The 27,146-nt window shown below is 38.6% G+C and overlaps 2 protein-coding genes across 6 annotated transcripts in view; one reads left to right on the forward strand and one right to left on the reverse strand.

The window, feature by feature from the left end:
- The window catches only part of SH2B3 (SH2B adaptor protein 3), a 40,780-nt gene extending 38,441 nt beyond the window's left edge, over positions 1-2,339 (forward strand). Inside the window, exons 2-4 of the mRNA XM_044685420.1 lie at positions 3-286; positions 386-557; positions 697-2,339. Of these exons, the coding sequence (XP_044541355.1) occupies positions 3-286; positions 386-557; positions 697-1,004 (764 nt within the window). The 3' untranslated portion in view covers positions 1,005-2,339. The remainder of the gene's footprint in view (positions 1-2; positions 287-385; positions 558-696) is intronic.
- Positions 2,340-4,893: 2,554 nt separating this feature from the next.
- ATXN2 (ataxin 2) overlaps positions 4,894-27,146 on the reverse strand; it is an 80,654-nt gene continuing 58,401 nt past the window's right edge. For 2 of the 5 annotated variants that reach the window (XM_044673555.1, XM_044673522.1), the window contains exons 18-24: positions 23,873-24,057; positions 22,868-23,000; positions 16,944-16,997; positions 10,798-10,943; positions 9,225-9,452; positions 6,827-6,995; positions 5,910-6,029 (exon numbers count right to left, since the gene is read on the reverse strand). In XM_044673555.1, coding sequence (XP_044529490.1) covers positions 6,001-6,029; positions 6,827-6,995; positions 9,225-9,452; positions 10,798-10,943; positions 16,944-16,997; positions 22,868-23,000; positions 23,873-24,057 — 944 coding nt within the window. In that variant the 3' untranslated portion in view covers positions 5,910-6,000. Of the gene's footprint in view, positions 6,030-6,826; positions 6,996-9,224; positions 9,453-10,797; positions 10,944-16,943; positions 16,998-22,867; positions 23,001-23,872; positions 24,058-27,146 lie in introns of all 5 variants that reach the window. The other 3 variants (XM_044673530.1, XM_044673546.1, XM_044673538.1) reach the window with 2 other exon arrangements.

Consider the following 27,146-nt stretch of genomic DNA (forward strand, 5'->3'; position numbering starts at 1 on the left):
AGAGGAGCACCGTGTGTCGGGGGGGGGGGGGGGGGGCGGGTTCATAAGGCCCACTTTCTCTGCTCCACAAGGTGCCTCGCCTGGTGGGCTGCTTGACCAGGCCTGTCAGAAAACGGACCACTTCCTGTCCTGCTACCCCTGGTTTCACGGCCCCATCTCCCGAGTGAAGGCCGCTCGGCTGGTGCAGTTACAGGGTCCGGCGGGCCACGGGGTGTTCCTGGTGCGGCAGAGCGAGACGCGGCGGGGGGAGTACGTCCTCACGTTCAACTTCCAGGGCAGAGCCAAGGTAGGGGGCGAGCGTTCTGGGCCGAGGGGGTGGGGGGCGCGGGAGGACCCCTCCCCGTGACAAATGCCTTCTCCCCTGTGGCCCGGTCCTCCCCGGCAGCACCTACGCCTGTCGCTGACCGAACAAGGGCACTGCCGGGTGCAGCACCTGCACTTCCCCTCCATCGTGGACATGCTACACCACTTCCAGCGCTCCCCCATCCCCCTGGAGTGCGGGGCCGCCTGCGACGTCAAGCTCTCCAGCTACGTGGTGGTCGTGTCTCCCACGCCAGGTGAGGCCGGGAGGCGGGAGGAGGCCATACTATGACGGGTGACCGGCTACCGCACGGCCTACTGACGACATAGTGCTACGGCTAAGGGGTCGCCCCGTCCTCCCGCTCGCTCACGCTTCTTCCTCCGTCTGTCTCCCAGGTTCGAGCAACACCGTTCTGTTGCCTTTCTCTGTGCACCGCTGGAGCTCTGAACTGGGCCTTCCTCCCCTCAGTTCCTCCGGCTGTGCCCACATGCTTATCCCCGAGGACCTCCCGCCATCCAGGGCCTCCCCCTCCGAGCAGATCTTCCACCTGCTGCCTCCCCCCGAGGAACTGGCCAACAGCCTCCGGCACATGGAACAGGCGGCAGAGCCTCCGAGCCCAGCCCGAGGGGACTCCGATTACGAGATGGATTCCCCCAACAGGGGTCACATCCGGGCCATAGACAATCAGTACACGCCTCTCTGAAGAAGGGCCTCCTCCTCCTCCTCCTCCTCCTCCGCTTGGCAGCCTCCCCTTGCCCTCCCCCACCTCGAGGGAGCATCATGCACTTTGACCTGTAGAGTTGGGGACTTCTGAATGTACCTCTATCTTTCTTCTCGCTAGACAGACCGTACCAAGGGTGATGGTGATTGTTCATTCCAGTTTGGATGCGACCCTATTAGGCCTGTTAAAGGGCCTGCTGTGTAATCCTCTTACTCTTGTTTTTTATCCTACGACTTTCTCATTCCTGTTTACAGAAATAGTTGCTGTGGACTTGCCCTACCCACCGTGCTTGGAGTCCAGGGAGGGGTCACTCAGTGCAGCGCCCCGCACGCCGTCCCATACCCCCCCCCCCCCCCGGGCCAGCTGCACAAAAGTGCCCCCAGGAATGACTTAGGACCAGGAGGGATCCCAGTGAGCTGAGAGACGAGGACCAGAGGCCGGGGCAGAAAACAGACAAACGGGCAAAGACAACTGTACCAGTTTCTCATAAGTGGGTCAGGAAACCCTAAACACTAACGCCCCAGAATACAAATTGAATTTGTTCTTCTATTTCAATAGAAACCCCATGTCACCAGCTAAGGAAGAGGAAAAGGCGGGACAGCCATGTCTCCTGCCATCGCTCACCAGCGCTTTGGCTAGCCCTGCTTCCACTCGCGCTCTCAGAACGAAGGGCAAGTTTGAGGCTTGCGTGGAAAGTTAACGTGAAAACAACAACAACAACTAAAACATTTTTACCTCAGATTAGTTCTTAAAGGAGGTTTCTAACCTAAACGGTTGCTTGCTTTTTATTGCACTGTTTAGACTAATAAAAATGCTATTTTTGTAGTTAAAAGAGATATGCAAATGTTACTTCACTAGTTCATGGTTCGAAGTCCATCTGGGCACGTTTTTGTCCACTACGGAATTCTCAGGAAAAAAAATCACTTTTCTATTCTAAAGAATGACAATGGGCTGCCATCAGAAACAAACTGAGAAAAGTGAAGTGTGTCACGTCTCGAGGGAAACGAAAAGTCATAACTGCCTTGGGGGGCCAGCGGTGAAGGCGTTCTATCCCTGTGCCTTATTTATAAAGAACGGGCTCCTATTAACTTCTCAGTGGGCATTAGGGGGGATGGGGGGGAATCATAGCTCCTAGACTTTTTTACTAAAGGTCAGGGGGTACCCACTATACTTCAAGCTCTTGTAGTTTTTCCCACAATCCCATGAATGAGTTATTTTTATTGTAGGACCTAAAATGGAAGCTAGGATTTCAGGGCCATGGCCAGTAAGACTGTGTAAAGTACTCGGTGCATAATAAACTTCCTGTTTTATTTGCAAGCCAGCCAGTCACTGCTTAATTGGTATGTTCTGGGTAAATAGGCATGTGTTGTGGACACACATAATCAAGCAGATATCCATACGCCTCTGAATCTCAGTGTTCAGTAATACTCTCTACCTGTCCTTTCCTCTGACTAACTAGATAATTCTCAGGGGTGGAGAGGACAGCGACAGAACGGAGACAATTGCTCTTCCAACCCAGAATTTTGGTAGCCACCCTCGGGTGCTGCCTCTCGGATTTTTTTATTTTTGGGTGCGGAGGGGAGTGGGGGGAGTGGAGAAGTACGCTTCAGAAGCTAAAATCGAACATTTAGAAACATTGGACACGTGCGATTTTGTACATCTAAACGTGAAGATCTAAAGTTGCTTTTAGAACAACTTTCAGCTCTCGTTTCATAGGACAAGTTAATAGAATTCCTAACCATTACGGCTTCTTTCCTCTGGGTTGTGAGAAGAGTAATTTGACCCTGTCAGGTACTTAATGGTGGCTAGTTAACTTGATAATATTCAGTCTATCCATCAGCCAGATTCTCTGTAATCCCGAACTTAGCTCTAGGATTATTGTGAGGAAAGAGAAAGTAGTTATCATTCTCACTGGGATGAGGATCGAAGTAGTAGCTCTCTCTGACCCCGGTGACTGCCTGCTGCTTCTATATATGAAAACTAGAGATTCTGGCTTCTGTTTCCAAGCCCTCCTTCCTCACCTCCCCAAGATCTTTCCATCGACAACTCGGTACACTACACTACGTATGAATGTGATCAAAAGCTCTAGGCAGTGTTTCAAATAATCTCTTCCAATTTGGCAGAGAATCAAGGCCTCAGCCTGGAAGCCAGGAAGCCCCAGAGTTCATGTCTTGCCTCAGACACATCCTGGCTGTCACTCACCTCCTCAGGGCAACAAGTGCAGAGAAGGTGCTGGCTTACATTAGTAAGGGATCTTCTTCACTTGGGAGTACCCTCTACTCAATGAAATCACGGGGCCAGGCCTTTCCAAAAGAGAAAAATCCTCATAAAACAGTAGAGGTGGGGAGTCAGTGATGACAACTCCCTGGGAAAGAAACTTTCTCCTTCCTACAAGTTCTCTTTCTAGGTTTTCCATGGCTTCTCCAACCTGGGTTATCACCATATGAGTCTACCCCTCCAGCTACAAGAGTGGCTACATTGAGAAGGAGTTCACCTTGAGCCAGAGAAACCAGCCTCCAGTCCCTTGTACTCATCAAATCCTCACAGAACAGAATTGACAGATATTTGCAGTTAGAACTTGCATTCCTTGACAAAGGGTAGGCCCTTTCATTCAACCATCTGCCCATATTGCTTTCAATACAAAATCATTCAAACTCTCAATTCTCTGAAGGCTCCTGCTCCCCGATTAAACGCTCGAATGCATTATCTCACAAAAAGTGAGCTTTTTAGGCCTGCAAAAAGGTGACCCTAAACTGCTGCCTTCTCTTTCTTCTACCACAGTCCCAGCTGGAGAAAATGGAGCACATGTCCTTTCTTGGCAGGCAACTGTTTCACCTCGATGGCTTTCATAGCATTCTCCTTCTCTAGGCAGCTTCCTGAGGACAAGCATGACCGCCAAGTGGGAAGCCTTCTCTGTAGCTCCTGCCACACCTGCCATCACACCAAGTGTCCTTCCTCAAACCACCTTTATTCTGAGCAACATTCTTGAAAAACACACAAACCAGCAACTGTTCTGAAGACCCTTAAAGATGAGCATCATGTTTCTGAGAGTACTTTCAGTGTCTAAGTTACCACTCAACCCATTTTTCCTAACTGTAGTGAAGAGAATCACTGCAGTACCAATTACATTTTGACTCCCTTTCTGGAATTTCTGTATCAAGTCTAAGACTGGACAAAACAATTCAAAGGGGGGGGGGACCCCAACAGCACCAAAGAATTAAGCCCACTAACCTGCCTTGAATTCTAGACCAGCAATCCAAATAGTCTTATCTGGTATAAATCCTCTGCCTCTGTTCATTTCTGGACTCTGTGGTACAGAGGAATAACAACCATTTTTGATGTTGTGGACCAGAGAACACTATTTTTTATATAACATTTACTTAGCTTGCAAAATGATCGTGGAGGGTTCCATCCTAAGCCATTACCTTCATGGTTTCCACCCCTGGCTCGTTCTATCTCTACAGATGTTGGCTGCGCTCCCCCCTGCCCCCACAAGCAACGGGGACTCAACAGTGTACTCCATTATCCTTAGTCCTTTAACCAAAATGCATTTTCAATCCAGCATTTGTTGGGCTAGAATGAGTAGTGCATTCTTTTAGGTATAAAAATGCACTTTACGAAACACAAAGGAGATTCATGGTGTATCTTTAAAACAGAGAGCTCTTGACCCGTCCGTCATGTATTTCCACGTTCCTGTGGGAGCGGCTAGCCCACGTGACTTCTGTAATGACAGAACAGGGCCCCAGGCGAAAGTATGGAGAGATTGTAACCAACTGAATAACTTATTCTGGAATGATACCGATTTTGCTATAATGTACAAACTGCTAAATGAATTAAAAAGTGTTTTCAGAAGCTCTCGTGCTTTCATTCTTGATCGGGGCGGGGGGGTTTCCATAGGAAAGCCACACACTGCCAGCATACTTGCATGCTCTCTTTAGCCTCCCGTCATGTGACCTGGCAGGGTCAACGTGTGCTCAGTAGCCATCCAAAGGCCAAGGAAGGGATCCAGGGCAGTCTCGTGCCCCCCCTGCTGGCAGAGGAGTTCCAGACACTGACAGCCCCACTCCAGCCTGCCAGCTCTCTTAGCTCAGGAATCCCATTTTCCTTCTGAGGGGGCCAGCTGGGTTCCATCTACTAGGGAACAGCTTTCCTTCACAAAGCAGCCACACCACATCCTTCTAGGCCACCATAAAAACTGTCCTGACTTTACACTTCTCTCAGATAAAAGACTATGTCCTAGCTCAGGAAATGGCATGATGGACACTAAAAAGGTGGAAGATAGATTTAGCACTTCCTTTCTTAGGTGTTAAAAAAGGAGATTAAAGGTCACCTGCTAATCATCCCTCTTGGTTTATATTAAGCTAAGATGGTAATGAACTACAGTAGAAGTAGCTTATACAAACACACATTAACTTGTATCAGTTTTTAAAACTTTTTTATTTTTAAATTTTTTTTTTAGTTTTTATTTTATATTATCTACAAAGTAAAAGTGTTTTCCCTTAACTTAAAAGTTGCACCACTGCCTGTTGACAGTGATCACCTCATCAAACTTGATTTATAAATAATAATCCATCAGTTTGACGATAAGAATTTACTGAACCTTTTTCAAGTTTAGTAAAAGGGGCTTTCCAAGTCTTGATTTTTAGCGGTAATAGCAGCAAGAATCACTCGTTACTTCTTTTGCTAGCTGATGAGTTCATGACTTTGAAGGGTCATTAGAAAATAAATAACTTCCAGTTTTCAGCAAGCAGAGTTGGGGCACTTGCATGGAATTACGGAATACCCGCAAGGGCCTACATGCCTCTACTCAGTCCAAATGTCTTCCACTGCAAGGTGAACTGTTAGCATTCCTATTGGATGTTACGAGAAATCAATTAAAAAAATAAAATAAATGAAATTCTAGTTTTCTGTGCTTCCAGTTGGTAGAAGCAGTAGAAGGGAGGAGGGAATTTGGCCTTTTGCTTCCTCCAGGGCAGCCTTACAACTGCTGTTGGTGGTGGGCTTGTACTGTAAAAAAGAAGAGTGAATATTTAAACAGAAAACTGGCAGGACCACACAAATTTCTCTAATGTTTTGGCAACACATACAGCCTCATGCTATCCTTAGATTATCAGCTTAAACCAAAAATTCAAGTTTACTTTTCCCCTCCCACCTATACACCAAGGGGCATATTGGTCAAACTGGTACATACACCATTTCACATAATGCTCCAAGGATGATTTCGTGTTGCTCATGGGGAAGGGGGGAGGGGGAAGCCACGATTACCCCAAATTAGCCAAGCACTAGTATTTGCTTTTGGATTAAAAATGTTATTAGACTGTGAAATATTGCCAGAGCAGCCATCAAATAGTAGAGTCCAGCGGAAGGGATGTTTCTCTCCCCCTCGGGGATATGCTACAGCCCCTGCACTCAGAATCAAAGGACAACACACACAGCACTTTCCAACAGTGACTTTCCAGAGTTGACCTACATTCAAACTAGGCTATAGCGACCCCCCCCATGCCAAGTGGTTGGAATTCCGGAAGAAAAATCCTGCTCTGCTCCTTGTCATAGCGAGGAAGGCCAACACGGTCCAATGCACACGTCAGCTACCCAGACTGCTGCTGCTTCTAAACAATCCAGACCCTGGAGAGCCGACAGAGAACACGCCTCGCCCATGTCCTCGACATCACAGACACGCTGTCTAAGGTGCGCACACTGACCAAGCTCGCCTACTCTCAAACCAGACCGCGAGGGTTCACTGTCATTCACCATCGCAGTAATACGCTTTGCAGTGTACCAGCCCCTACACACACACGCCTCACCTGAAGGGTGCGTCATATAAGGGAAATGCGCTGTTGTCGAGACTGGAATGGGCTGTAGTGCACTTTGAGCGATGGCGGCCTGGGGACCGCCAGGTGGCTGGGTCGTCATTAGCATCATTGGAGCATGAGCAGTTGGATGAGAAGGAACCATTCCTGACTGTACATGAGCCTGAAACAAAGAGCTCATTTACGCAAACAGGCAACATCTTTGGCTTAAACAACATGTCAACTGTGTTCTCATTTGGCTGAAGATGGAAGGAGTGTTATCTCTGACCCAGAGGGCCTACTTTCTCAGGGAGGACTCTATTTTCTTACAATTGACTGAATAGCAAACATGCTCCATCCACGGAGAGAATTCGACCATATAAAACAGCACGCACCAAATAAATCTGGATAGAAATTAGGGCCTAGACATACTGGGCACCACCTCCTTGTCTAATTCTCCATGTATCCGGTCACCTGAATATACTGCATTCACGATATTTTTCCTTTCACAACAGGCAGCAACCTGAGGGGCGATTTGAGCTTTCAAAGCTTACTATGAAGGCAAAGGCACAAATTAAATCCTGGCAGGTAGGAGGCAACACTCTTCTTGAAGTAAAGAACATATTACAGTAAATTCAATTATTCAGAAATTCCTCCCTCAGGTTCATGAATTCTCTAAATATACATACAGCTTGTCCTTCTCCTTCCAATCTGTAGCCATGGTGCCCCACTACTACTCACGAGCACTTCCACCACAGGGGAGGCAAGGGGAACTGAAGATCACTTCACTTACATCTGGGTTACTACTTGGTAGCAGCTTTGCTAGGAGAATTAAAGATGGGAAGTGGAAGAGACTCTTTGGGTCAGCTTGGTCTCACTTGACCATGGATTACTGAAAGATGTATTCCCATTTTTAAGCTGGCAAAATGGCTTTTGGTAAACCATGGCAAAATGGTCAAGCCAAATGATTTGTACAGAGTTGTAGCATAAATCAGTGGTTCCAGGAGGAGTTACTCCCTTGTCCTGACTTCCAAACTATGAATGCTATTCTAGACCATGCTAAGACTTGAATGAAAAACATTAACTCTTTGATGCTAAAATTTCAGAAAAGTTGATGGGCTCTTTGGTCTCCCAAGCAAGTTTTATCTTTTTGGCTCTTCCTAGAGGATAGCTCAGAAACCACACCCAAGGTGAGGCTTTCTGGATCCCACCCTGGCTTTGAGCTTATAGTCTTATTCAACTACCAGACTTGCCCGAATGCCTGAAGGAGCCTAGTCTTCATAAAACATACCTCAAACCTCAATTGTCCAAGCCATATTCAAGGTTGTCTAAGCATTTCCCCAACCCTGTAAAAAGTAAGTCTCCTATTGGATTCAGGATGCTAATGACACTGTACAGCAGGCTAAAAACTCTGCTAGGCCGGGAGGTCCAAACTTCCCAACACAGGCTAGGCACCATTATAAATCTTTAACCCCTAGGAATACACTTGGTGACTAAATAAATCTAAACCTCTACAAGAAGGCCATCCTGACACCCCCTCCCCCCATGCCATTTAAATGAAAATACACTAGGGACTTACATACGTTCTAACACCACATCACTGAAACTGGCATCGAGTATCAAGTAGCTAGGACTTAAGACTCTCATTTCCAGAGGGTTTGGTTAATAGAGAACCACGCAGACCAACCTCCTTAGACTCAGCAAGGCAACTCAGTGCTAATGAACTCTCCTTCACTTTCCACCTCAGTAGTCAAACACCTTCTATGTTAACGGAGATGGCCATCACCGACACCTGGCCATCCTTTGACACCCTGCGAAGCCTAAGGGGAGCTGCCAAGCCCCACGCACCTCCAGTACAGAAGCCCCTCCTTTCCTCCCCCAAGGCCCTGTCCTCCAACCCCTAGCATGCTGCACCGACACTGGGGGACCAGCCATTTCATGAAGCATAATTAATACTGAGTCAGAAAGGAACTTGGAATCAGATAGGGAGGCCATTGGGAAAAACTCATCTTGAGGACTCCCTCAAGTTTTCCAGCTGCCAGACCCAGGATAAGTCACCTCAGAGTGCGGAGATATGTGATGCCCCCAGACCTTTCATACTCACAGAAAGGAAGCCATGTAAACAAAGCAAAGCAGACACAGAGAAGGAAGAAACAGGTTGCACTCCAAAGACAGTCTTCAAGTTTCAATTGTGGGACATTAGTGAACTTGCTACTAAACAACTTCTCCCATTATAAAACCACACAAACATTCATTGATGGCTAGATCACATGTATTTGAAGGATAAAGGGAGACAGGTCAAAAGCTTCACACATGGACTTTTCTAGCTTGGAGAATGTCTGGTTGCTCGCTGAGAATCTGAGAATCTTGACATTCTACTTGGTCTTCAGAAAGTTGGTTAAAGTTGGTTTACCTGAGGCACGTGGGCCATGTGGGGTGGGTTGGTATATGCAGGCTGAACATGAGAGGGGTGAATCGTAAAGACTGTTTGTTGTGCTGCTGGGAAACTACTTTGTGGAGACTGTGTATTTGAGCCCGGTGTCATGGAAGGTGGGGTCGGGGCCAGACCAGCGTGGTAAATGGCCGGCTGCTGCTGGGGGTTTGCCAGATGAAGGGCCTGTGCAGCTTGGTGCTGATGGTGCTACAAAACAACAGGAAGGAAGAATTAGTGACAAGCATGCTCTCCCCATTCACACAGAGAGACTTCTGAAGTCAGCAATAATAAAAGCAGATGAGGAAGATGCACGCAGAGAACGGAGGCCTGGGCCAGGAAAGTGACCTGACTGGTTTTCAGAAAACGAGAAGGGCACAACCACAAGCCAGAGTCAGACTTGCTATGGTCCCAAGCAAATACAATCCCTTCTCTCTTTTCCACTCATGGCTGTAGAAGTGTGAGTATGGTCATGGGTGTGCAGGGGAACTCAGGCTGGAAAGACAATTTTTATTGCTGGGTAACAGCTGCTAAAATCACAGAATTCCCTGAGAAAAAGATCCAACTTTTTTTTAGGCTCAAGGCTTTGAGATGGTGCAAAAACGGACTAGGAGTAACATAACACAAAGCCTAAGACAAGAGGCCTTTTCTCCTCTCCCTCCTCCTGAAGTTTTCGATACTCAAATGGAGCCATGGTCTCATCTATCTGCATGTCCCTTCCAATGATACCTACTGCAATCCCATCTATGAGAGCCAACCTTATGAAACTCCCATTCATAAATATTCTTTTCCATGAATGACTATTATTCAGATTTCAAAATCTGTAATTTAATCTTTAATAAGAAACTAGTCTTCTGGGAGAGCCTACCATACTTGAAGTTTCTGAGAAGAAAACAATGTCTACTTATATAGACCATTTAAGTGCAGAACAAAGAAGAGGGCTTTTCTAGGGTAGAGGGCTTGGTCTCTGCCTTAATCAAAACATCAGTATTAATGATCTCAGTAGAGATCATTCACATTAGATTAAAAAAGTGTCATTTTTGGACCAAGCTTGTATCATAAATTAATTTTAAGGACCAGATTTCTATTTATTGGGGGAAAATTTTATAAGTAGGCATATAAAAATTAATATTACATAAGTTGAAACAATTATCAAAAAAGATGATATAAATCTTTAGGAGGAAAATCCTAAACAAAAGTCCTCATTTTAAAAGGTAATAACAACTTATTAGGCCAGTGATGGGCAAACTTTTTAAAGAGGGGGCCAAAGGAAAGGAAATGCTCATCTGTCAGTCTGTTTCTAAGGCAACTCTTTTGAAGTTTCATTGTATTGTATCCTACTCATTGTATTTGTCAGATTAGGAATAATGTCACAGGTCAGATAGAATTTTTCAGGGGGCCGCATCTGGCCCTCGGGCTGTGGTTTGCCCATCACTATATTAGGCCATTTTCAATACTTGTTGAAGTAACAATGGAGAGTTACCATTTTCTCCATATGCTCAGAGCCATCTGTGAGTGGTAAATTTAGGTAGGGATTTCATCTATTTCTCCTTACCTGCACAGGGCTGGGAGCAGTGTGGCTTCCCGAATGTTGGTTCTGTTGTTGTCCAGTGGGAGTGGCAGAAGGCTGAGGATGTGGAGTATGGGGGTGTAGGGTAGCATTCGGATGGGCATACTGCTGAGCAAGGGAACCAGTAGAAACTAAAGCAAAAGAAAAAAAGGAAGACTAGAGCCGCCACTGTTTTATGCAATAACACAAACTACGTTATCTCTGTTGGTCTAAATGTATCTAGCTCACATCATAACTCATCTGCATTTTCTCAAGAGGATCTCACACAACTGGCATCTATTCTAAACTATGCACCCTCTTGAACCAAAGTGTAAACTACTATGCAAATATACTAACAAGTCTCACTAACATACATTTTGATGATCAGTCTAAAACATTGAAATTTCATTTATTTGAATTTAACAAAATAAATACTAGAAAAGAAAACTTAAAAAGTGTAGGCAAAACACACACATGAAATGTGCATGTATATCTATGTAATGCAATAAATTTTCATTCAAGTGTGGTCATAAATACTTTGCTAGGTCTTCATTTGGCTAACCTCACCATGCTACTGTTCTGGTGTTGGCCTTACAGTAGTCGTGTACATACCATTTGTCTAGGATGTGTATACAAAATGCCCACACTGGTATACCCTGAACAATTATGGCTCTTGAAAAGTCAAGCACAATATGCTGAAATAATGAAGAGATATCTTTTGGTTTTCCCCTAGAGTAAAATGAAGAAAATCTTTCTGCTAATAAAACAAAAAAACATCTTTTTCCATCCAGTAAAGCTTCTTAGAGGCTGCCCCAGAAGCCATCATCATTTTGTATCATGGATAAAAACAAAACTTTCTGAACTGTAAAGAAAAATTAAATCCACTATTCAAAATTATTTATTCCCTCAAAGTGGGGGGGTGGGGGTGGTTTAGCTGCTGGTCATCAAGGAAATTAGAAGAGCTAAATTCAGTTTAAAACTTAGTTTGTTAGATAGGAACAAAAGCAAATCTTGGTGAGTACCAGGGTAAGTTATATTTTGGTTACTATTTTTTTTAAAAGTTTCTTCTATTCCCCAAGAACTCCAAAGGCAGCATATTTTGAAAACCAAGATAAATCAGACTGAGACTACAGTAAGGACAGAAAACAAAATGTTCACCTCTGTGAGCATCTGTGTTAACCTACAAATCCCAAAACCCTTCAAAAGCTAAGCTTGTTTTAACAATGAGCCTGAAATAGTTCCTCTGGTCTCTACACTGTGGGATACAGATTTTTGTATGGCCTATTTTAGGCAGAAAAAGAATCTTCCCTTTAGCTACTAATCCGTTTCCGAGTTTACTGGAGTACATGATTGTGGAGTAAACAATGACCTGTCATTCAAAGGGTAAGGTCCAGGAAATGAGAGTTAAACACCAATACATGACATAGGAAAGAAGGAAACTGAGGGCCATTAAACTGTCATGTTTTTCCTACAGCTTAGGAAATATCTGAGTGCCTATATTATGCTCTATCCTGAACACCTGTGCATCCATTGCCAAAAACACAGTCTACATTAGTGGGTTTGAATTCCCTGGGAACAAGGATTTTAAATTCATTGAAACAAAAGGAATGTGGTTTGTCCATTCAGAAAAACATTCTGAATATAAGATGTAAGACATGCTGGAATGTGCTATGAAGAATAATAGGGCCAGAGATAGAGCTGGAAGGGACCTCAGAGGCCATCTAGACCAACCCCCTCTTTACAAATGAGGAAACTAAGCCCCATAAAGGCTGTTTGGCTGAAGGTCACAAGAGTAAGAAGGCTAGAGGAGGGATCTGGGACTCTAGAGCCAATGCTTTCCCCTCGTACCCTTCAATATCCCAGGAAATGTGTGTCCTCTTATTGAATGGAGTTTTTAAGGAAAGAGGTGCCTAGAGGCAGACATTCTAAAGGGACTCCTCAGTCCCACGGCTCTATCAAATTATACTCAGTTTCCATAAATTCACTGGGTTAAAAAAATTCATTGGGGTAAAAATCCACCTCTCACTGCCATATCCATTCAACAAACATGCTTTTTCTACTCCTAGATCTATAGTTCTCCAAAATTAGAGGGATGGAAATACTTGATATAAAAGGTCTTGATTTTTTCATTTGACCTACCTGTTCTTATTAAAACTGTATACAAATATTATGAGAATGGCAGGTTCTGTTTTGAAATAACTTAAATTTGACTTAAAAAGATAAGTTTCAACAAAATCATTTATGGTTTCTCAAACAACTTCAAAACAACAAATAATAGTGACTTTTTCTTGTCTTTTTAAAAGAAATTTCTTAACAGGACCAAAAACCTAATCATTAGAGGAAACTACACATGGCATTACTTTGCAGTAACACATACATCAACTAAGCACATCACTCAAAGTTTAATGAGTTTTTGTGAGGGTCTTAGACAAACAGTTCTCAAAAATCTGATGTTTATAATTAGCTTCTAAACCAAAGCACATATGGCATAGGGAAGACTTTTTTAAAAGACCCTGAAGAAAAGAGGCTTTTTACCATATACATAATTAAGTATTACTATTTTAAGACCATGTTGAGGAGTCTTTTTATACTTTACTTTATATACTTTTTTTAAAGTATTATTATACTTTTTATACTTTACTTGAGCATGGATAAAAAACTGACAGGTTTCTCTAGAAATAATTCCCATTAACAAAATCCTGGCTTCTATACTAATAATGAGTAAAATTAAGCAAGTTAATGAATGAAAATAAAATTCATAAATGTAAGTTTAAAATAAGAATTCAACTTAAAGATCTTTTATCATGGAGGGATTATGTACTTTCAAATACCATCCCTTACTCTCATAAGTTTAGAATTGAAACTGAAGAACATTAAGTATTATGTACTATAAAAATGTCTCACTAGATAGGCTAATCTGTATTCCAACTTTCAACATATAACAAACATTTCAGGTTCACACATTTTCAAATTCACCTCTGGACTTACTTTTTTGTGAGTTCAAAAAAAAATTCACTTGCAAAGACACAAATACGCAAATCTCTTCCCTACCAAAACTTTAGTAAAATAAAAGTTTAAAGGCACTGTAACAAGTAGAGGAAAAGTGTGTGTATTTAAGGGAGGAGGTCATATTTTTCAATTAATTGGATGATTACAAATAATATTTAGGAAAAGTTCTAGTTAGAAATATTTTCTCAACCTGACTATTTTAAAGAAGTGAAAAGTTACTTAAGTCAAACAGATGTCAGATATCAGAAAGGAGACTTTAAGTGGTTTAAAGAGGAATTAATATTGCATGAAAGAAGTGCTATTCTCTAGTTCTTAAGAGTATTTTCTTTCCCTTTTCTCTGGTTAATAGAAAAAGATGTGTCAATATCAAATTGTTCATCTTGGTAATAAATGAAAATTTAGATCATCTGTTCCCCATGAAGGATCAAGCCTCTGAGAAACCCATGACTATAATAAAAACAAAGAAAAATTATTTCTACTGACTACAGAGTAAAGAAAATTGTTTTCTATAATTTTAAACCCAGTTTTTATAATATTCTAGAACTGTATATATTTATGCGAATTACTAGAGGAGTTAGGAATTAGGAGGAGGGAATTAGGGAGGCCACAATCATTAAAAACAACTTGAGCTAGGATTAGGGAAGGGAACTTTCCTTTTAAAAAGAAAAATGAAAACTTAAAAAAAAATTCTGTTACCTTTCAAATTAGGAAAATGAGATATGATACTAAATTTGACAAACATACTAATAAAAATGTATTTTGGTTCTAAATCATGACCAATTAATAAAGAAAGGAAGGGAAAAGAAGAAAAAATTAGTAAATGATACTGAAAGTGAGCATGAGATATACATGGGGAAAGAGGAATCACGAATTAAGAGAAAAAGAGAGTGGGTGGTAAGTTTGGGAAGAGGTGGAACAGATTATGAAGTAACTATTAATCGAATATGAATTTCTTTACTTTGGCTAGAGTCAACCCAATAGATAATTATAAATGACCTCTGGTATTCTGACTAGTCCTTCAGCAATTATCATCATTCATATGTTATTGAATATTCAGGTAGCTCTGAATGAGAATTCCATAGCAGCTTCCAGGGAGGACAGAGACTGACGGTCCTTTCCAGCTCTAATGTTTTACATCTAAGGCCATGCAAAGCAGTATTACTTCATATAGTAGTTAACCAAAAGAAGAAATAAAGCTTAAGGCTAGATCAGAGAGATCTACTTCTGAAGTTAGGGAGGGCAGTGGGCATTCTTAAAATACAAATACCAAAAGCCCTTTATAGTAAAACATCCAATTTACCACAAGACAAATAAAACTGGTAACAAACAAAAAATAAGTCACACCTTCATGACCTTATTCAATTAAGTTTCATAAATATAAGACTGTGCTTGGTTTTAAAAGTGGTTTTGCCATCTTGACCTTGGATGCACAAGTTGGGAGAGATCTCCCAATACAGCACAGATTTGAATACAAAACCCAAACATTTCAAATCAATGCTGAAAAGAAAGGATGTTGGAAACTGTTTAGAAAGTGAATGAAAGGGAACTAGAACAAACCATAACAAAATGAAGCCCCAAAGGACATTAGAATTAGCAAGCCCACTGTTAGTGCCTAAGACAATAGCATCCCCATTTCATAGTGGGGGAAATTCTGCTGAATCAAACAATTATGCTTTAGATGTTGATGATTAAAGACTGTGACCTTTCAGCTACTTACCAGGAAACTTCTTCCAAAACTACTGCCAGAGACAGTAAGATGGTGAGGATAACTACCGTGGAGACCTCAATATGAGTAATAAAGAACTGAAAATACCTTTCACATACTGTAAACATATACATAGTTTCCCTTTAAGAGTATATACATACAGCAAGACTCCATTTTAAAGAGTATCTATTAAAGGATTAAACTTGTTAAAATGTCCATGTACCAAATCAAAATATGTATACACTAAGTTCTATTTTAGCAACTTAATTTTTGGATACCAAGTCATATTACAATTTAGGAAAATACACAATCTAAGTGAAAAAAAATCTGTTAAAAAGAATTTGAAATTTGACATTGTGTCGAGTACTTTCAGTTGTCATTTCACATTTCAAAAGGCTCCAACTACAATGCAAAATCTATCAGACATTTCACACAAAGTAAAAAAGAAGTAATAAAATAATATACAAGTAATTCCAATTATCTCTCCAATTCTTTGGTATTTCCTATCCAAGTATTACTGTAATGTGTCTTTCTGGAGACTAACACTGAAATTTCTCTAAGGATGCAGATGAAGCATCACTACCAGGTTTTAAAGTGCAAATCCATCACTTTGCTGGACACAACTATTTGGTTTTCAATTATAAAATTAAACATTTGGGGGTTTAGATGATCTGTGGACTCTTTTATGACACAAATATGCTTCTAGGAAATACTTTCCCACTTCAAATTGGCTCAGGACATATTTGTTCTTCTCTCTACCTGTATATTTATTTATTAAAATCCTATTCTGTCTTAGAATTGATTCCAGACCAGATTTTACCCCAAGTCTTCCTGAATCCAGGTCTGGCTCTTTATCCACTGAGTCACCTAGCTGTCCCACACCTATATATTTAAAACCCTCAATTGTTACCATTCATTTTATATAAAATGTAGCCAATAGAAGAAAGATATAAAGGTTTTCTGCTTTAAGAAAGTTATTCTCTTAAAAACTTGAAAAGTTATATATTCCTTTCTAATCAGGAGACTTCAGAAGAAAATTTAAACAAATGGGATAAAAATTTAGGTTGAATCCTAAGGTCCCAAGTAATTGTTCTTTTTAAGGGTTGCAATTAGCTTAACCTGATACAAAATAAAGAGGACTGGTTTTTTGTTTTGTTTCACTGTAAAAGAAATCTGGGAACAAGAAACCTACTTAGAAACTTACTTCTGTTGATTGTGAATATCTTTGCTTGGTATACATAAATTAGTGTCAAATATTTTTTTCCAATTAACTCCAGCTTTTATAAACTGGCTATCACAACTTTAATCTTTGCTTTAAGACTGTTAACGAATGCCTTTGTCTGGTACAAGATTATTCAACAAGTCTACTCCTCTAACATATAATTTTTAAAATGTGTTTTCCTGTACAATCAAAATTAATATAAAAAACCCAACTCACTGGCAAAGTAGAAAGAAGGGCCTGTCTCCTTGTTGTATGGTAATTTGGGACATGCTGAATTTGGAAAATAGAAAGGTAAATTAGCCTTTTTAGGTGTGCACTTTCCTAATGTTCTGGAAAGGATGACATTCAATCACTTTCTTCAAGATTGCTTTCATGCAGAATTTTATTTATTTTATTACTGACATTCAGCACTTTAAAATGTTATCACTAAATTAACTAAAATTAGATGGCACTGCCCCAAAATCACTTTTTCTTCTGTACTGGGGTGGTCGAGGTCCACCTGTTGACTTGCTAATTGAAAGGAATAAAATTAATATATAACAAAAGACCACTGAACAACTTTGTTGCACATCTTGAACCAAAATATTTACCTAAGGATTCACACATGTTAACTCAAATGACATCTATAACAAACATTTCAACTTTAAAGAAACTATAATTTTATGAAATGAAATGTATAGGTATTATTCAGTGGGCACTTAATAATTTAACTATTATCATCATCATCAATAATACAAAAAATATGTAAGGATTCAGACTTCCCAGTGGCTAAATACAAGAGACTATATATTCACTATAATAATTTCTGTAAAACAGAACAACAGACAAGCTGAGTTAGAGGACTAAACAAAGGGAAAGGGATCACTGCTAAGAAAGGGGTGAAGTATTTCTATCCTTTATAATTACATCCCCAGCAGCTAGGACAGTGCCTGACCTATAGGACAGGCTTATGAATATTTGGTGACTATGTGATATATGGCTATTCACATATATTCAAAGATCAGAAATTACAGGATGATTGGTTCCATCTAATCTGATAATATTTGCACATTTACTGGCAATATTTTCAGTTGAACTTGTTAATGAACCATCTGGGTTGTTTAAGTTAAATGGGAATAATGAAAAAAATGAATACAAAAAAGTGACATTAATGTGTTTTCAGATCTACCTGCAGCAGAAATTCTAAAAGGTAAAAATTCAATTAACTAAACAATATTCAGTAACATTTAGGGTTCTTTAGACCGATTTGTAAAATGTTACATTTTAAATATGATATAGTTGTTTTATAAAGAAAGATGAGTTATATAATAATGCCTTGCTCGAAAGGGTTTTATGTTTATTTAAAATAATGTGCAAACACATTTCTTCATACTTGGGCCTCTGGGAACTTAATACTTTAATAAATAGTAGGGGACTCTCTGAAAAAAGCACATAATCCAATCAAATGTGTGGCATATGATTTATAAAGAAAAGTTATTTCCTAGAGTTTACTGGATTATGGGCAGCCAAAGGAAAAGTCCTATTAACAAGAAACAGCAACACGGAATTTCAGATCTTCATTACAAGTAAGTCTAAATGAATTCTAACATATTCAAATTACTGAAATATACTGGAGACAGTAAAGCAGGGGGAAAAAATAACAAGCTTTTTCTATATCTCACAAGTCTTTTTTTAAACCCTCACCTTCCATCTTGGAATCGATACTATGTATCAGTTCCAAGGCAGAAGAGTGACAAGGGGTAGGCAACATCATTTGCTTAGGGTCACACAGCTAGGAAATGTCTGAGGGCAAATTTGAACCCAGGACCTCCCATCTCTGGGACTGACTCTCAATCCACTGAGCCACCCAGTTGCTCACTCTTTGTTTTCTTAATACCTCCTCTATTTACCCAAACCTGAGTGAGATTTCAAGGCCTAACAGAATGCTGCTCTAAAAATACAGGTAATTCACCATACTGATCCTTTTTTAAATGAAGATCCTAATGGATAGAATAAAAAGTTGGCACTAAGGGAATGCACTCAATGAAGACAAAAAGGCCATAGTTAACACCATGCTACAGGAATGTGGTCATCTTGTGGCACAAAGGGAGGCAAGGTAGGGAAAAAAGGAGGAAATGAAATGCCTTTTTAATATGTAAAAATATCTTTAAAAACAATGCTAAGATACCACCACTGAACATTTTAAGCTAAGCATTTTAACCACTTGGATGCCTGATGAAATGTATTTAAGTTGCAATAAAGCGATTTTGAAAAACATTTGAAGAATTCTATCTTTTTCATTTAGACACCTTTGCTTTTAAGTTCACAAAAGCAATGGTTAATTATCTTAATACTAAATCCTATGTCTGGAGATAATGAATTGTACCTGCCCATTTTCCTTTTCAAGGTTAAGAACACAAAATCATAATTAAAACTAGAGTCCTTCAAAGTGCCACTGACAAAAATGTGGCAGTTTGGTATTGCTGCTGAAAGAAAGGCAAGAGGTCAAGTGAGTCAGGTCTCTCTGCTTATTATACTAACGATGTTTTTAAAGACATAGCACGGAAAACAAATGCCAGAATTTGAAGAATTTCAAGAGTCTAAATATATTTATTAAACCAGTTGAATGAAAGCTTACGAGCTTATATATCAACTAAGCTGACACCAAGAAAATATTTGATGAATATTAAAGAGTAATTGGGCAATAAGGGCCTATAATTTTTACCTACACAATATTAACTATAATTAAAAATAAGTGGGAAAGCTTCGAAAGCAATGGTGATCTTTTAAAAGTAAAAGGGGGTTTAAAATTCTGGAAAAATTAAACTCTTTAAAAATATATAATCTGATCTCAACCAAGGTAAATATTTCACATGTGAGTTTGATAGATATACTATTGGAAAACTATAAAGCCAATAAGAAAACCAAAGTAATAATATGAAAGTCTCATGAGTTCTCATGCCATGTCAAGAGCATGGCATCTGTAATATATTACTCTATGTTTGGTACAATAATTCCAAAAATGATGGTGTTAGCTACCAAAAGTATGGCATAAAAGGACATCCTATAAAATTACAAGTCCAGTGAGCAGCTAGGTGGCTCAGTGGATAGAGAAAAAGGCCTAGAGAAGGAAAGTACTAGACTCAAACCTGTACTCAGACACTTCTAGCTTTGTGACCCTTAGCAAGTCACTTAACCCTAGCTGCCCAGCCCTTACCTTACTTAATACTGATTCTAAGACAGAAAGTAAGGATTATATATATATATATATATATATATATATAAAGTCCAGGGATGCAAATGTAGAGCTCACTTAGAAACAAATCCTGAAGACCGATTTTGATCAGGATTAGAATCAGTCAAAGAAAATGGCACAGAAAACCTTCATTCCTCTTGCACTCCAAAGTTCACTCAACAAGCAAGGAAACAAATTGCATTGGAAGTACTTTTAGAACAGAAAAATAGTCTCTATGGTTTGATTTAAATACCTTAGTTTTGAGAATAAAAACCAAAGAGCAGATTTGCCTTAGGATTTTATACCATGAGATCTTGAAGATAATTTGGTTCAGAAATGGATTCAATTAAGAATTACAGAGCCTAAGCAATATTCATCTATTTTGACTCTCATATGGGTAAAAAATAGGACTCGTAAATAGTTTGAGTGGAAGAAGACTCAAGTCAATGCTTTCCAATTCAGATCTTTTTTATAAAAATCCTGTTAGAGAAGCCCTAGAAAGCTATCCATGCCTAAAATTCTTGTGTTTTTCTACTGACAATGAAAAGAAAGTAAGAATCCTCATGTGAAACAAAGAATTGCCTGAGGTTACATAAACGTTATGCTTGAAAAGGATCATTAGAAGTTGAATCGATGATTGTTCTATAATTAGGCTGAGTCAAATTAGAATACCAAAAAAGCAGATTATTATTTTTATGTATATAGCAAATTCCCTTTTCCATTGAACTGGGAACCAATTCAATACCAATTTTGTTGGTTTAGGAAACACTGGAATCTTTTTCATAGTGATAATGGGTTTCAATTGCTGACACAATGGACTGGATTTCAAGCAGGGCTGTGTTTGTCATCCTAGGAAAAGCCCAACTACATTAAAGAAAGCTCATCATCAGAGGATTAGCAAATAGGTCATCAATTTCCCAGCCATGGAAATTCAGGGATATGAATTACTAAGATGTTGAGGGGTTGCCATCTATATTGGTATACAAAGAAACTATGTGAAAGAGACCTGTGAAAGACTGATTTCTTTAAAAAAATCTGGGAGAGAGTATCCTTAGACAGGAATGATTGTGTTTAATTATAATGTGGCTGCCAACTTTCAAAGAAGAGCTAATATATTAATGAAATAAATATTATCATCTCTGAAATCCTAATTTGGTAAATTCAATTATGATTTACTTAGCCAAATAAGAAATTGTACTTTAAATAATACTTGTAATAGTTTGCATTAATTTCTTTTTATTTTTAGACTCTTACCTTCTGTCTTAGAATAGATACTAAGTATTGGTTCCAAGGCAGAAGGGAGTTAAGGGCTTTTAAAGCAACAGGGGTTAAATGACATGCCTAGCATCTGCAGTTAGACTTGAACCCAGAATCTCCCATCTTTTGATCTGGCTCTCTATTCACTGAGCCACCTAGTCTTCCCATGTGCATTAATTTCAAAAGGGGAAAGCTGCAGGCCTGGCTTAAATGAAGGCTTATCAAAACAGAATTTAGATCAATAAAATAAAAAAATTTAGTTTTTAAACATTATTATAGGGGGCAGCTGGGTAGCTCAGTGGATTGAGAGTCAGGCCTAGAGACAGGAGGTCCTAGGTTCAAATCTAGCCTCAGACACTTCCCAGCTGTGTGACCCTGGGCAAGTCACTTGACCCCCATTGCCCACCCTTATCACTCTTCCACCTAGGAGCCAATACACCAAAGTTAAAGGTTAAAAAAAAAAAAAAGTAAACATTATTATATACTCGATAAAATTAGTCACTTTGCATTTTGCAAAATAGTTTATTCTATGTATACTCGTGGAATGCAAGTATTTAGGTTTCATTTATTAAGAGTATGCTTTTGCAAGATAATATCTACCAAAATTAGTCTCAAAATATATAGAAACCCCAAACATTTTTTTTGCCAGTCCCATCTGAAACAGCACTGTGATATCTTAGTTGTATCAAAAGCTACAAGTGACAGTTCCAATAAAAAAAAAATTTAATGATTATAAACATTCTACTGGAACAGTAGCTTAAGTGTGTGTGTGAGAGAGATCTAAATTTAATGAACAAAACGTTGCCACTGTTTACTCCCTCCCGTAAGGATTCATTCATTTTGGTTTTAGTAGTATGTATTCATTCTTCCTGGTTCTGATTTTTTTCAATAGACTATTCAGTGTTTTGTATCTTATTTTCAATATTTTGCTTTCACTTGTTGGTCTTATTTTCATCACAGTACCCCATTACATTAGTGCACCACATTTGTTTAGTCTTTTCCTTCCTTTTAGATATTTAGGTTGCTTCCAGTCTTTTGTAATTACAAAATTTGCTGCCGGTTAAGTCTTTCTATAAAGAGCTCTTACTTTTTTTTTTTTTTGCTTTATAAACCTTCTACTATAAAATATTAAAAGGTCTTTACCACTATTCCATTTCCTTCCATCTTTTCCATAGGCTTTAAAAATGTTTAATCCCTAATCGAATTCAATGAAATATATATAGCATAAAATATGTGCCTAAATTTGGGGAATCTTTTTCCTGATTCTCTCAATATAATTTTGTTAAAAAGCCACTTTTAAGCATGCCTTAATTAGAAAATTAAAGGATGAAGATGGTGATAATAACAACACTTCATATAGAATCTTTCTTTTATCACATATGGAATACATTATATACGTTGCCCTGTCTCTACTTAACATCCTAAGGGAAAGAGAGTAAGAAATATCATTACCTGCATTTTACAGATGAAGTACAGAGAAATAAAGTGATTTCCTTAAAGTAATAAAACAAACCAGGCAGGTGATTTTTATTCATCTTTCTGTAGTTTACTGATCCTTAATGTTCTTGGAGGCCAGATAATTGTTAAAAGCTAAAAATCATTTTCAAAGCTTTAGAGACTAAAAATGTCACACAATTTACAACGATATGAACATGAAAACGTTTCCTACCATACATCGCATGTGTCTGCTCATGAGCACCATACTGAGTTGCTGAAGAGGATACTAAACCAGGCTGGGCATGGGTTGGTGGTGCCATCATTCTAGTATTACCCTGTATTACAGGACTATAGACATGAGGATGCTGTGTTCAAACAAAACATAAAAAAACATAAACATGTCAAAACAATTATTTTGATGTCAAGAATCTTAGCTCCATAGGACACATCACAAGTTTTCACAAACAACTATAACATTTCAGAAGATCTCTCTTGATAGGGAGAGGAGAGGAAGAGAACAAGCATTTATAAATAAATAAATAAATGAATGAATAAGTAAGTAAGTATATGTATATACACACACATGGGAATGAACTATTAGACCAGTGGTTCCCAAACTTTTTTGGCCTACCACCACCTTTCCAGAAAAAATATTACTTAGCCCCCTGGAAATTATGAAACTATTTATTGAACTCAGAATAGAATGTAATACAAAAAAGTGTGGCCATCACTGCTCTCCTGGATCGCTGCAGCACCCACCAGGGGGTGGTAGTACCCACTTTGGGAATCACTGTATTAGACAAATGAAAATGCTCTTTCTCCCCTAAGTCTTTTAAATTGATCATTGCTATCTAGTAAAAAAAAATTACTAACTTTTTACATAATAAATACTAGTAAACACTTTTTAGAACCTATGCTATATAATAAATTAAACACTTAAAGGTATCAAATTTGTCAGAAAAACTGTAGTGTTTTTCACTTTAATTGAAAATACTTTATTTTTTTAAAAATAACAAAAGAAAACAAAAGTTCTCTTTTCTTTCTGGAAACAGGTTCAAGTCAAAGTGGTGATTTTATCTAGAGTAAGAAATCATAGGGAGCAGAGGAAAATCTTCCCTATCCAACTGCACAAAATAAAAGTAAGTCTAATGAGCAATAAGAACCTATCAAATGATCCTTACGACTAAAAAGCAAATACAGAAGAGAAATGACAACAGTGAAACAGTGCCAACCTCACCTGAGATTGATAATGTGGCACGTGCTGAACAAGAGGTTGACTAGGAAACTGCTGAGGGCTATAGGCCACATATTGTGCTGAATAGGCTGGTGGCGTGGCCACGATGGGAGGGCCCGCAGCAGAGGCAGGGTGCATCAGGGTGTTCTGGGGGTGCTGATCCTGCCGCTGTTGTGGCATATTTGGTACTACGAAAGACAGAGACTGATATTAGGAAATAACTTTCTCAAAAGCCTAAAGATGTAAAAGATGAAGACACAGTAGAGATAGAAGGCTGGTTTTGTTTAGTGTGGGATTTGTTTGTTTGTTTGTTTGTTGTTTTTTGGTCATGTCATATTTGTTATATTGTTTCACTTAAGAAAATAAAACAAGAAAGCTTCAAATAGCCATTTACTTAGTATGTACAGGTTTATGCACATGTACACACATACATATTGACATACAATTTGTTCTGTGGAGGTAGCAGATGGTACTTTGTATAGTGTGCTGAACCTAAAATCAACAAGCCTTGAGTTCAAATCCTACCTCAAAGATTTAATAGCTATGTGACCCTGCGATAATCACAATCTCAGTCTGCCTCATTTTTCTTCATCTGTAAAATGGGGATCATAGTACCTACCCTCATTAGATGGTTGTGAGGATCAAATGATATACATTTAAAGAACTTAGAATGGTGCCTGACCTGTACAGAGTATGTGCTTATTCCCTCCTTTAAGTTACCAAGTAAGAGATATTCCAAAGTATGACTTATTAAGACAATGTTTACAAAATCCTAACCTTCTAATAACATGGAAGCATCTATTGAATACCCTGAAATAAACTGTACAAGGAACACCCTATCTAATTAACCAAAAGTTCATTAACTTAGGTTGGGACCCCTTAATGACTGATTATTTTTCCACGACAATTCAGAAATGTAAAATGTAATATCTGAATTTTAAATGAACTTATTATTGATTTTTAAATCACCTTGAAAGATATTAAATGAGGAGCCCTTAAATTTTTTGTATTTGATGAAAAAAAAAAAAAAGGTAAAAGGAAAATATACTACCAAAATTACCACTAAAGCAAAACATTTAACATGACCTTTGGCTGTATAAGTATTTATGAACAAAAATGTATTTATGTCACTACATAGACATTGTGTCAGCAAATACCAAAATAAAAAAATTTTTTCAGAAAAGGATCAAAGAGGCAGAAAGAGAAGACAAAGGAAAGAGGAAGGGAAGGTGAGAAAACACCGACACTCATTAAACTCCACTTCTACTACATGATTAGACCAAGCTCTGCCTCAACTGAGCATTTCTGTATTTGTCTGCCTCTATTTAAACGTCGGACTGGAAAATGCTAAGACTACAGGCAGCCCAGCAGTCAAAGAGAAATATAGTTTCCTCCCTGGGAGCTTTCTATACCCAAATGAAATGACAGGATCAGATTCCTTTCCCTTCCTCCTCCCAAAAAATGTCCTCAGTGATGCACAGAATGCAACGATCTCAAAAGAATAAAAATTGCAGGTGAGGACAGCTAGGGAGCTCAGTGAATAGGGCACCAGGAGAGGACCTGGGTTCAAATCTGGTCTTAGATACTCCCTACCTATGTGATCCTGGGCAAATCACTTAATTCCAATTGCCTGGCTCTTGTCACTCTTCTTTCTTAGAACTGATACTAAGATAGAAGGTTAGAATTAACACCCCCCCAAAAAAATATATTACAAAGGACTCGAAGGCAATAGAAATAAACAGAAATGGCAAAACAATTCCTATTTTAAATGGGACTGAAAGGTTTGCAGAGTAACTTCCATCCAAGAACCCTTTCAGGAAAACAGATCATGCAGGTTAGGTTACTATTGCTCCTAAAAGAAGTTAACAGGAACACAGAGATATTCAGGTGACTTTGTGAAACTGTAAGCTTCTTGAGGACAGGAATTATCTTTTGTCTCTTTTTTGGATCACTAGTGCTTGGCACACAGTAGGCATTTGATAAATATTTAGTTTTAATTATCCATAAAGCTAATAAGAGGCAGAGCTAAAATTCAAAAAATGTTTTGTCATTCTGAAGCTCATGCTGTCTTTCTTCATATAAAAGGGGGAAAAAAATTCTGTAAGACCAGAGAAATAGTTTACTCATGCAGAGAACATGACTAAACTCATTATTAATGCTAAAATGTTTTTTAAAAAAGGAAAATTTTCTACATGAATGAAATTATGCATGAAAGACAAACCAAAAGATTATCTTTATCATATTATTTTTATATATAAATAAATTATGTATCTATAAACAAAAATGTATTTATGTTATATATAATTATATATTACATATAAATAATTTATGTATTTATTCATAAATAAAATTATGTATGAAAGACTAACCAAAAGATTATCTTCATTATATTATTAAACAAGAATCATCTCCCACCCCCTCCGCCTAGTCTGAGAAGGTATGGAGGGGCTTCAGTCTACACATCAATGAGAACAAGAACTTGGGCAAATAGCAGCAGCTCACTTTTCTCAATTTCTGGCACGCTATGACTAGAAGGGGTTTGATTCTTCCCAACCCACAGTCAAAAATGCTCTTTGCTCTGGCATCATACTACTTTTACTTACTACATAGGATACAGGCAATGATATGATAAAGTACAACTGTATATAAAGTTTTCCTGAATGGTATTGAGAATCAAAAATTAAAACAACAACAACAAAGGAATCTTATTAAAACATAAGCAACTTCAAGGCAACCACAGATCTGATTTTGTATGTGTATCTATTACTCCAAGTACAGTATCTCAATTAATAAGTATAAACTTAAAATTGCTGAAAAGAATTATCACACATTTTCTTTACTTTCTTTTAAAAAATATTAGCCAAAGGTGGAATTTTTCAGGGAAAGGGAAAAAGTTCTGAGGGTACTGGGAGTTTTTTTTAAGGATTTTCCAAATCTACAAAAAAATCTCATGTAGAAATTATAAAATTGTTAATTCAGACTTTTAGTATTCACACTGTTACTGCTAGTAACAGCACTATGAAAATACAAATAAAATTATAATAGTTGAACATCATCAAATATTCTGAAATCAATTTTACCTTCTCTCTGTAAAGAATTTGACTATTCTGTTTCTCAAATAATAAGGTAAAATTAATATAGAAAAACATGGAATTTTAAAACTGGAAAATTAAATTAAATTTTGTAGAATTTTTTAGTACTCCAAAAGTTTTTTTAAGGTATGTCTATGCAATTTTTATAAAAACATTTTCAACAATCAAAAACAGAAGTTCTTAAT

This window comes from Gracilinanus agilis, chromosome 1 (assembly GCF_016433145.1).
Source record: "Gracilinanus agilis isolate LMUSP501 chromosome 1, AgileGrace, whole genome shotgun sequence".
NCBI lineage: Eukaryota > Metazoa > Chordata > Mammalia > Didelphimorphia > Didelphidae > Gracilinanus > Gracilinanus agilis.